The following is a 12,355-nucleotide window of genomic DNA, read 5'->3' on the forward strand; positions in this document are numbered from 1 at the left end:
TTCTTTTTTATTATATATGTGACAAAATTAATTAAATAAAAGAAATTAAAAATAGTTTGAGTAAATTGCCAAAATCGTCTCTGTGGTTTATATTTGCCAGTTTAATCCAAATATCAATTAACTTAACAGAAAAAATAAACTAAGTTTATGGTTTGGATGAAAATGACAAAAAGTTACAAACATTGGGGGCAATTTGATACAAAAGTGTCATTTTAGACGAAAATGGCAAACCTACCCAAATCTCAGGAACAATTTTGGCAATTAACTCTAAATTATATTTGGACGTAGAACTGCTTTGGTCCAAAGCCAATGGATCTGAAGACTGAAGCCATGCATTTTGATGAATATGACAAAACAAAAATAAGCGTAGACCATATATGTATAAGCCAAAATAAAGGAGGGGCTATCTAAGTAAAATGCACCGATATTTTAATTTGAGATAGTATGAATAACCACTATTTAATAATATTGTGCCACCTAACCACTACACTACATTTTCACATCTTTAGTTCTTTACCACATCGGCCGAGTACTACTACTTGATGGAACTACTCGGTTACACTACCCGGCCTTACTCGAAGTACTTGGTGGGTGCCCGATTACCACCACTACTTACACATACTTTATTTATATTTTACTAAACATGTACAAGAGTGTTTAGATTTTTTTTTTAAAGGTAAACTTCATTAAAACCGGCCAAACTCAAGCTAAGGCCACCAAAACAACAAAAAAACATTACATAATTAACATGAGTGTTTAGATAGTTTCAAAAAAAAAAAAAAAAAAAAGTGTTTAGAATTTATTAATGTAGGTTGATAAATATATATTTTGGGAAAGTACAGAATAACCACACAAAACCCTAGTAGTGATTGAACTCTATATCATCATCTCCCCACAGCCAAACCATCATGTCGTCACCAACATCCTCAAACGCAAACTCCATATCTTCCCTATTAGAGCAAAACCCTAATGATATTGGTGAACTCAAACTAATGCTTTTGTCTTCTGCTAAATTCTTTTGAGCACATTCGACACTTGTATCTTTTACAATTTTTCCTGTTTGTTCCTCATCATGAAGGCTCGATAAAGCATCCAAGTCCATCTCCCCACTTACTAAAAAGTTGTTGATATTCATTAACTCATCATCTTGGTACCCTACTTCATCTGGTCCTGGTTCTTTATTTTCTCTCTCTTCTTCAAGAATCAACTTATCGCCACTAACTTTATCTATGATGTCACATGTCTTCATGGAAATAGAGTTACTACTCATTCTTTGTATATCTCTTTTGTCTTTATTTACTGTTTGTAGGGATGAGTAGTTGCTAATTGGTGGTGATGGGGACTTGATATGACCACCCACCTTATTCTTGTTATACTTCTTAGCGACGTGACGGCTAACGCGACCAGTTCGTCGGGATGTTTGAACTATATTTGTTATGTCCACTGAGGTTAGTGTTGAGTTGTTTTTACCTCGTAAGAACATGTACATTTTTCGGCTTAGATGAGAGTTCCAGTAATTCTTGATCTCGTTATCTGTTCGTCCAGGTAAATGGCTAGCGATCACAGACCATCTAAAAAACCGAGTAAATATTATAAGAATGTAGACATAAAAAAAATACGTATTAAAATCCCATACAAACAAGTCATTATGGATATTGGACTTGTAACTTATAAGTGATCATTGTGTTGGAGACATGACTAGAAATGGGTATACATCGATGAATGTATGAATAGCATGATCTAAAATATTAGAGATTTATTTTTTAAGAAAAAATATGGTTCAATTAGTATCTAAAACTCAAAATATCGTAAATTGTTTTTTTTCCTTTTTTACTATGACAGATAAATATATCCTAAAAGCATTAATATCCGACGCTCTATATTACTACCCATCTCTAAAGTACTCTAAAGTACGAAGGAAATATGGTTTTTCACTTATTTAGCTTTCACGTCTCATTCTTTATTATACTTTCCGTCTCTAAAACATACAGTAGAAATTAATTGCAACTCTCTATATATAGATGGTAATTGTTCACCACTCTCTATCTATATGTGTGTAAACAGGAGATAAATAAGCTAAGGTAGTGTTTGGTATGCAGGAATAAGATGTGAAATGGAATGAATGATTATGAGGGAATGAAGAAAAAGGTGTTTGGTTGGTCAATGGAATAGAATCACCCATTTCAAAAGGCATTCCGTTCCCTCAAAATCATTCATTCCACCTCCCATGTTTTTTTTCCATTCCACCCCCTCTTGCACCATTCATCAACACAACAACCCACCACCTTCGCCACAACCCACCACCGCCGCCACCTGTCACCCGTCACCCGCCACCACCTCACTCCAACAGCCACCGTCGCCGCCGCCACCCACTCGCCACCGTTATTACCCACAATCGCGACCAACCGCCAACGCCACTCGCCGCCGCCGCCCACCACCATCGTAGACACCACCACCACTGCCACCACCGCCGCCGCCACCACCGCCACCACCAACCGCCGCCGCCGCCACCTCTACTGCCACCCACCACCAACAGCCACCTTCCCGCCACCACTAATCGTCATCACCGCCGCACCGCCACCACCACCACCCATCGCCGCCGCCGACACCCACCACCGCCACCAATAACCACCCATAATCACTACCACCAACCACCACCACCACTCTCTGCTGATTTTATTACTCCTTTTTCTTGCCTACTTTAAACAATACACAATAATAATTCATTTCATTCACACATGGTAACCAAATAAAACATGGAATGATAATGATCCATTGCATTCCCTCGTCCATTCCATTACCTCGTCCATTCCATTCCTTCGTTCATTCTATTACCACATACCAAACAGACCCTAAGAGATATAGGTATAAATAACATATAAAGTAAGATATCGGTATAAATGAATAATTAATATGATTTGAGATATTTTTGAAATTTAAACAAAATTTAGAGAAAAATTGTGTTTTTGAGTTACTTTACATAAAAAGAGATCAAGAAATGAATGTGTGTGCCCTAATACGTATTGGCTTAATTAGCCATATACCCAAAAACAATATCATTGTCCGAGAGCCGGCCCGTAACGGGTGCGGGGTGGACGACGGTACAAGGGCCAAACCCTTCGAGGGCCCAAATCTTTTTAATTTTGTATATAGATAATTTACGTTATAAAAGATAGAATATATATGTACTGAATCACTATATAACATAAATGAGCCCTTTTAGGGGCTGTTTGGTAACCTCTGAATGGTCATTAAGAGGCTACCTCTTAATGGAACCATTAAGAATTTTACCAGTGAGAAAGTTGAAGAATGTGAGATGTGATGATTTACCATTCAGAGGTTACCTCTTAACCATTCAGATTTGAGGTTACCTCTTATTCATTCAGAGGTTTTAAATCATTAAGAGGTAGCATCTGAATGGTTATTAAGAGGCTACCAAACATCCCCTTACTAGTGGTTGTCTTGCCTAAACAACAAGAACACGCGGGTTCTAATTTCGGCTTCTCCAAATTCTTTATGATGTCCTTAAGCGGGCAGGGATCTCGGCGAAAAAGGAAGCTCCGGTGAACTTCTTGACCGATCAATTAGAAGGGAGATCTACCCTACGGTCCGCTGACATTCTTGTTTTTGGATGGGAAGGAGGAAAACACGCGTGTGTTGATTTGACAGGTGTGTCCCCCCTCGTTGGGCTAAGGGACCACGGGTTTGTGGCGGGTCAAGCAATAACTAAGGCAGAGGCGGCCAAAGTAGCTAAGCATGAGAAAGCTTGCATCGAGAATCAGCACGTGTTCGTCCCATTCGCTTTCGATACTTTTGGCGCTTTCGCCCCTGACGCGGTGCGGTTTCTCAAGCGGGTTCAGCAGGTGGTAAGCAGTAACACCGCGCATGTTAAGTGACAGAATTTTGTGTTTAGCAGGGTAGGATTTGCTATTCAGAAAGGGGTAGCGGCGCAACTTGTTGCTCGTCTACCTGCCATTAGTCTGTAATCGTCTCTGTTTTTATGATTCGATATAAAAATTTTATCTTGTTTTTTTTTTTTTAAAAAAAAAAAAATTCTTTCTTTTAGCCTTTTTTTTGTTATTGACATTTAATTCTTAATTTTGTCAAATGCATTTTTTCCTTTAATTAATAAATTATTTCCTAAACTTAGCTAAAAATAATTACATCCACATAAATTTTGGTGATTGATTAGTTTATATTAAATGGAGATTTTAGAATAGAGCCAAAAAAAAATTTTATCTCTCACAGTGCCTTTTTTTTTTTTTTTTTTGTAAATTTCAGAGACAACCCTGATCGTCCCTTTGTTCCAATTATCCTTCTTAAACATGGATTATATGACTGTAACATAAATTATTGTCTTTAATAGCAACAAATAAGTTTGAACCTCTTAAACCCTAATTAAAAGGGCTTGTAACATAACAGTACGTGTAAAGAAAACGTGTTTGCTCATAAGGTTGAGAGTTCGTTTTATATAGTGAACAAAATGTGTAGATTTGTTAATGAGTTGAAGTAGTGAATGTGTGAGTTAAGTGTTTAAAAGAAACTAAAATTATGCTTTTGCAAGACTTTGCCTAAGTGGCATTCATGGTCGAAGAGGTGAAATTGTTTTAGTATGCCTTGATCAAGTGTACGCACATCTTTGGCCTTTGGGTATATTTTAACCTAACTTAACTCCACCTAAGTGATACATCAACTTTTTTTTCTCATTTCACTTTGTCTCACTCTAAGGAAATGGTTTAACATGTTAACACATAACTTATTTAATGCACTTTAACATTCGGTTTTGTCTAAAAAAGAAAATAATAATTAATTTAATCTCTTAACATTGAGTTAACATGTTAACACATAACTCATTTAATGCACTTTAACACAATGAGGGAGTGGTTTGCAATATTAGTTAACATGTCACGTCATTGTTAACACTCTAGATATTAGAGTACACCCCATGGCCTTATGGTCCATGTACCCGTGATTTGAGCCCTTAGATCATAAAGTATCAAGTACTTACCTAGCGTGAGTACCATACATGTGACTTCAAGCCACCCAATTTAAACCCGAAAAATACGCAAAATATTTATTGTCACCGTTCATTCATTATGCAATTGATTTTACAGGATCTCCATGAATCATGTTCAAAATTTATTTTTTTAAGAAATAGTTGTTATGTGGAAAAGTAAAATCCATATAAAAGTCTTATTTTGTATGAGATGATATTGGTAGGGTATTGTGGTAATAATTACTTAGAAATTGTCAAAGAAATAAAAAAGTTAATCATCAAATGTAAATCTTCATACACAGAGAGAAATGTACAAATGAAACAACTTAAAATTGAGAATCCATATACATATCGTACATATTATACGTATTATCGTTTACCGTTAATTAAATTTACAAAGAATTGAAAAAAAAAATCAAACTATTTATAAATTCACATGTGATTAGGTTGATATTTGAAGATCATTTCACATGCATCTATACCGTTAAATGTGAAAGGATCAAAGAATATAGATTAAATTGGCAGACCCACCTTATAGCGTTGGTGGGCGGCCGCACCCTTTGAGAAAAAAATTAGTGCTATTTTTCGTGAAATATCCCGACAGTCCTTTTGGAAAATTCCGACCGCACCCCTTGTAAATTTTCGTACGCACTCCTTAGAAAAAATGTTAGGAATTTATATAAAAAAAATGTGAACACGGATGGAAACCCAACCCAATTATGTAAACAAGTTAGCTCACTAACTCCTTTAATAAAACCTGTATTATTGTAACCAAACATCAACCCCAATTATGTAAGTTAATATCATTCATAGCCCAACCAAAATACTAATTTAATTAAACAAAAATCAGTCCACTAACCAACAAACCCAATCGACGATTCCAATTCCCGCCCTCCCTCTGCCTCTGCTGCCACTGCCAGCGACGTGCAACGACGTCAACCCCCACCCCATTCGACGACAGGAAAAATTCAGGCCACCGACCAGTTCGAAATGCAAATATTATACAGGTACTTGTTTTGTTTTTAGTTATTTTGATGTTTATGTGGTTTGTTCAAGAGATAATAGACATATATTTGTTAAAAATGTTTAAACTTTAATATGTTTTGAGGTATTTTTAGGTTGTTCTAGTCTTTATAGGATGGTTTGTTGTCTCTTATTGATTATATGATTCTAGTATAGGGTTTGAAAAGTTGAAATTCAAAATTTGTTGATGTGAATAATCTTGAAAATTATGGAATATTGATGGTTGAACACTTGAAGATCATTGTTAGCTTATTTTGTATGTGATACAGAAAGACTTACTTAAGAAAGTACCTCTAAATTATATTTTGAATAGATTTCAAAAAATTAAAACCCGCAGGGTGAGATGATGTTTTGGATAGATTTTCAAAACTGAAAACCCATAGGGCGACATTTTAAATATGTTTGTAACAATGTTTGACGTGTTTCTTATGATTATATAAGATTTAGTTTGATGTTTTTTTGTTTTACATGACCCGACCCGACCCTAATCGAATTTTTTATTTATATATTTAGGCACCTAAAATTTTTAAAAATATTTCGCACCACAATGAAAAAATTACTGGGTCCATTTGTAATATCATGGTTTAAAACTTTCTTGTGTTCTTATTTGACTGTGTAACACTATATGAATAAACATAATCACCCATAAATTAATAGTGATATAAATTAATAGACGGCTATATGTTTTGGGTGGTTTCTGTTGGCCCAACCGAGTTGCTTGATTCTGAAATCGACGAAAAATTAATAGATGAAGAACAAAATTAGTGTTGTGAATAGAATTCGACACAATAAAAAAATCTTCTTAAATTCGGAAATTAGCTTACATAATAAAGACCCAAAGCTTGCTATTTAACCTTGACTCAATACGTAATATATAAATAAACTTGCAAAGCAAGTGCATAACAAAAAAATAAACTTGCAAGGCAATTAATCCATAATTTACCAATAACCCTAGACATTCAAACAATTATATAAAAGCTAACTAAATCAAACGACGCACCATTTTTTTTAACTTTGTTTGAGGATTAAATATTAATAGTTTTTAAATATATGTTATTATCGTCTGAACGTATATTGGTGGATTTATACGTGTAATATCAAGTGAATATAATATATATATCTTCTTTGAATAGTTATATAAACTAGATTTTTTGACGTCGCGTGTTGCGGTGAAAAGGAGCAAATGATAAGGTAAAACAAACGTTATTTGAAAAGAAGCATCTTGTTTAGAAAGCTAAACCGTCAGAAAATCGGTTCAGTTTATTATCGTAATGTTTTATGATACCAAATAAATACTCTATTTTGAATACATGTTTGTTTTTACCAAAATTTATACGGGAATGTCAAGGGAAAAAAAAAACGAATATAAGTTATTAATAAAATATCTAATTAACTAAAAAAGGAAATATGATTTAGAAAGAGAAAAAATAATTATAAAAATAGAACATAAGTATAGAGGAAATATGGTTCAAGAAAAGAAAAAAAAAATGAAAATATGTTATAAAATGAAAAGCAAATGTAATAATTAAGTATTATACTATTAAAATAATAAATTAAAAAAACTATATGTTATTATAAAATTAAAATTATTATTTATGAATCTTCATCAACAATATATATATATATATATATATATAAAATAGGGAGATTCACATTCATTGGTGAACAAAATATAAATATAAGTAATTAATTGTGTTAAATAGTGTATAAAATGGTTCATAATTCTCAAACATATCATTAGTTTTTATTTGAACTCACACAATTATTAACTTTGATCCAATCATGCAGAATCTAACATGCCCTACGAACATGGTCATCCCTCAAATTAATCATTAATTCTAGTTGTTTCATAATTAAAATGGAATTTATGTCATATAACTAATTGGGAAACAACCAAAAAAGATATAACTATTTCTTGCTCAAATATAAAAGATAAGTTTTTGTAGTGTTTCAGACTTCATGTAATGATTAACCCACCTTGTGGACTTCCCCTGACCGGTCTTAAGGTCATCATGTAAGCTTTAAAATGCATAAACTGTATTCGTATATCTAACCATTATCGGTTATCACAGGGACGTGAACACTTTATTTATTTATCTTTTACAGTACAAAGAAGGGGAACAAAGGCAAACCTGTTGCCCAAGCATTGGTGTAAATTGACAATCAGCTCTTCTTCTTCTCTAGTGATATTCCCTCTCTTCAAGTCTCCTCTAAGATAATTAATCCATCTTAATCTGCAACTCTTTCCGCACCTTAAAAGTCCTTCCAAAATCCAAGTAATTATTGTAAATTAAATAGCAATAAAGTCTATGGAAAACAACTTTTATCTCTCTCTTGGTATTGAGATGACAACTTTGACTCAGGTTCCGCTCATAACTATATCATACTTAAGTAATCCGTCGGTGAAGTATATTACCCATGTACCTTCATTGACCGACTCCTGAGGATTATAGCTTTTACTGAAGGACTACCGACGTCGTTGTTCGTTGGTTTAAGGTCCTCTAATTCGCAGTGCAACATGAATATAATTTGAGACTAGATTGTGTGTAGTGAAATCTTATATTAGGGTTTGTTTTCTATTTACATGTTTTCATTCACTTAGATGGTGTTTGGGATTACGTTTTGAAGTGATTATTTGATTATTGCGTTTGTAAAACATAAATAATCTAAAAAAGTGTTTGGATGAAAAAGTGATTATCTGCCTCCAAAACACAGTTTTGGAGAAGTATGTACCTACATGTTTTTTCAAAACGTAGTTTTGAAAACGCAAAATCTTTTTTGAAAACGCATAATTTATTTTGAAAACGCAACACCAAACACCTCCTTATTTGCGTTTTCTTGCTTTTTTTTCCTGACTATATGTGAAATATATATATATATATATATATATATATATATAGCTTGAACAATAACTTGTAACATTAAGAGGGGACTGAAGTTTGTGAGGTTTAGTACCTGCATTCTTGGGTAACGACCTCCAAGAACCCTCACCATGGGCTTGAATGTATTTGATCAATGTCTCATCTTCTTCAGAAGTCCATCTTCCTCTCTTTAGTCCTTCCTTTTCACAACAAGGTGCTCTTCCCATTTCTCACAAGGGCTGAATTTTTGGTTGTTATAAAAATTGGAGGAAAAGTGAAGGATGGGGTTTGGTGGGAGGGATATTATGCAGCAGAGGTCACACACCCAACTTCTTTATATACTTGTGAATTGTGATATAATTCTTCAGAAGGTAAGTAGTGAAACATTTTTAACTGACCCATTATATATATAATAAACTAGGTTAGTTCTCCGTGTGTTACACAGGTTGAACAATTTAACCTATATAGTATAGATATTTCCTGTAAATGCAAAACAAAGACAGAGACATTTACATACCATATTGACATAAATGAGTTAATATAAATGTAACCCATCAACTCGTACATATTAATTAATGTTGTAGAGTTCGATAAGGCAGCTTTAATGTCGATTGAATGAGGTCAATCAGAGCCTATTTGATATCCTTTGTACGACTTCTTATTTTTTGAATCTTTGTATTTGATTCTAAACCTATTATTAATATTATTGATAATAAATTTAGTTATATATCAATAATATATTTTATATATATATATATATATATATATATCAGTAATATATTTAGTCTAACATATTAATATTATTATGAATTTCGAAACTTGTTTAGCTAGGATTTAAGATTCTATTTTTAACAATAGGTTATTGAATTAATAATAAGAATTTGTATTAGATTAGATTAAATATTATTATTATTTGTATTAGATTAGATTAAATATTATTATTATTAATATTATTAATAATTTTAATCAATTAAATGAGAGAATGACAAGTGTCCTAAAACAGGTTTCTTTTATTATATAGTATAGATATATTGACAAGTTATTTATTAACAATCTACAAGTATAAAGATTCAAAACTGGAGTGTCTGGATTACACTAGGCCTGGTTGTACAATATAAAGGAACGAACAAGTGTCATGATTGTCTTAACAGTACAAGCTTTAAATACAGAACACTAAAGAAGAAACTTTTTGTAAAAGGATCGTATACTATACCTATCCTACATATTTTTGGATTGGTGTAATCTTTGTCATGTTATGAAAATGCTAAAATAATAATAATTTAAGCCTATTTTTGTAATAAACATTAACCTAGAATAATAACAAATATAATAAAGGGATATGAATAAAGAATTCATTGTGAATACTGTTACACCCGGATTAGAGGCGGAAGCGCGTAGTGTGACTTGATCGGTTTTCATAGCGTATGATGTAAGTAAACAAACAATATGAAATTAACAACCTATCACATTCCTCCTAACACTCAAGAGTCTCCATAGTTATTCATTTATTCTCATTGATGTTTGTTATTAATTTCACATTCATTCTTTGTCTATATGTATGATCCTCTTGTAACTTATTTAGTCATAGTGAGAGTTTCATTTCCTACATGGTATCAGAGCCAAAACCCACAAAAAATAAAACATGCACGATGTTCATCCATTAACATAATATAAAATACAAGTCATAAGTTGTTTAGTAGCAAAAGACAACATGCGTTAATAAGTTTTACAAACTAGACTTTTTTCAAAATAAAGTTTGAAAATAACAAGGCTTTGCATCCTATGTTGAACAAATCGATGATATCAAGACAAGGTTCAATTGTTTATTGATTTTCTTATATCAAAAGAGATACATGGAAAGGAAATAAATACAAAACTCGCATGCACTAAATATGGAAAATAGTTAACAGGGGTCTGCATCTAAGGAGAAATCATCGGATAGAAAGAGGAAAGGAAATATATGCGCCAATACTCCCCCTCAAGTTGGAGCGTGTAGATCAATAACGCCCAACTTGCCAAGAAGCAATATGAGTTGAGGAGCCCCTAGACTTTTTGTGAACAGATCAGCGATTTGCATACTTGAGTTGATGTTGAGGGGTTGTATCTCTTTAGTTTCTACCCGTTCGCGAACAAAGTAGCAATCCATCTCCACGTGCTTAGTGCGTTCATGAAAAACAGGATTGTTGGCAATATGGAGAGCTGCTTGATTATCACAAAAAAGAGGCGTGGGACCATCCGAAGGAACATCGAGTTCCTGTAGGAGCCAGCGCATCCATAAAATTTCACTAGTAGTAGAAGCCATTGACCGGTACTCAGCCTCAGCAGAGGAACGGGAAACAACTGATTGTTTCTTAGTTTTCCAGGAGATGGGAGCACCTCCTAACAAAAGCAAATAACCGGTTCGTGAACGCCTTGAGAAGGGGCAGCCAAGCCAGTCCGCATCACAATACCCAACAAGTTTGTAATTATTCTCCCGTGACAAAAGAATTCCTTGACCTAGAGTAGCCTTGAGATAACGGAGGACACGATGAACCACATCAAGATGAGATTGTCTAGGATCTGAGACGAATTGACTAAGGACATTAACAGCGTATGTGATGTCGGGTCTGGTTGCCTGTAGGTAAAGTAATCGACCCACGAGCCTACGGTATCTACCACCATCCACCTTCGGTCTCGTAGCTTCTTTGTCTAGTTTCAAGCTCGGTTCCATAGGAAATGAGCTCGGTCGACATCCTTGGAGGCCACAATCTTCGAGAATGTCGAGAGTGTATTTCCTTTGACTCAAAACAAGCCCCTTCGAAGTGCGAGCTACTTTAATGCCAAGGAAATATTTGAGGCCCCCAAGGTCCTTGATGCTGAACAGGCGATTCAATTCATTCTTTGTTTCTTGAACGATCTCATTGTTGTTTCCAACCATAATTACGTCATCCACATATATTAAAATCGCCACAATGTTGCTGCCTTGCTTGCGGATAAATAATGAGTAATCTGCTTTGCATTGGTGAAAGCCTAAGTCGAGTAAGGAGGATGTGAATTTTTGATACCAATTCCGTGAAGCTTGCTTTAAGCCGTAAAGAGATTTTCTCAACCTGCAAACTCTAGTTTCGCCTTCTTTAGAAAATCCCTGTGGTATCTTCATATAAACTTCCTCGTGCAAGTCCCCATGCAAGAACGCATTATTGACGTCCAACTGATTAATAATCCAATCTCGTTTCACAGCTATGGTTAAGAGGGTCCTGACCGTCACAAGCTTGGCAACGGGAGCGAAGGTGTCGTGATAATCTATGCCTTCTTATTGTGTGAAACCCTTTGCAACAAGACGAGCCTTGAACCGCTCAATTTCCCCATTGGGTTTGTACTTGATTTTATAGACCCATTTGGAGTCAATGGCACATTTTCCTTCCGGTAAATTTTCAAGAGTCCATGTGCCATTTTCTTCGAGAGCGTGGATCTCTTTTTTCATAGCTTCTTTCCA

General features: G+C 34.3%; 2 protein-coding genes across 2 annotated transcripts; both read right to left on the reverse strand.

The window, feature by feature from the left end:
• Positions 1 to 779: 779 nt before the first annotated feature.
• LOC110917602 (transcription factor MYB13) lies at positions 780 to 9,214 on the reverse strand. Its single transcript, XM_022162110.2, has 3 exons — positions 8,975 to 9,214; positions 8,152 to 8,281; positions 780 to 1,571 (listed from the first exon to the last, which is right to left on the reverse strand). The coding sequence occupies exons 1-3, from the start codon at positions 9,105 to 9,107 to the stop codon at positions 860 to 862; spliced, it is 975 nt and encodes a 324-aa protein (XP_022017802.1). The 5' UTR covers positions 9,108 to 9,214; the 3' UTR covers positions 780 to 859.
• A 1,644-nt stretch (positions 9,215 to 10,858) lies between these two features.
• On the reverse strand, positions 10,859 to 12,019 carry LOC110919041 (uncharacterized mitochondrial protein AtMg00810-like). The gene has a single exon (XM_022163319.1). The coding sequence runs from the start codon at positions 12,017 to 12,019 to the stop codon at positions 10,859 to 10,861; it is 1,161 nt and encodes a 386-aa protein (XP_022019011.1).
• Between the last annotated feature and the right edge of the window lie 336 nt (positions 12,020 to 12,355).

The sequence above is a fragment of the Helianthus annuus genome, chromosome 16 (genome assembly GCF_002127325.2).
Source record: "Helianthus annuus cultivar XRQ/B chromosome 16, HanXRQr2.0-SUNRISE, whole genome shotgun sequence".
Lineage (NCBI taxonomy): Eukaryota > Viridiplantae > Streptophyta > Magnoliopsida > Asterales > Asteraceae > Helianthus > Helianthus annuus.

Excerpts from the sequence above, each read along its gene's own strand:
- LOC110917602 (XM_022162110.2), bottom strand. The coding sequence starts at position 9,107 with ATGGGAAGAGCACCTTGTTGTGAAAAGGAAGGACTAAAGAGAGGAAGA. Across the intron at positions 8,282-8,974 it reads GTCGTTACCCAAGAATGCAG|GACTTTTAAGGTGCGGAAAG; the intron begins GTACTAAACCTC and ends GGATTTTGGAAG. Across the intron at positions 1,572-8,151 it reads CACCAATGCTTGGGCAACAG|ATGGTCTGTGATCGCTAGCC; the intron begins GTTTGCCTTTGT and ends TCGGTTTTTTAG.
- LOC110919041 (XM_022163319.1), bottom strand. The coding sequence starts at position 12,019 with ATGAAGATACCACAGGGATTTTCTAAAGAAGGCGAAACTAGAGTTTGC.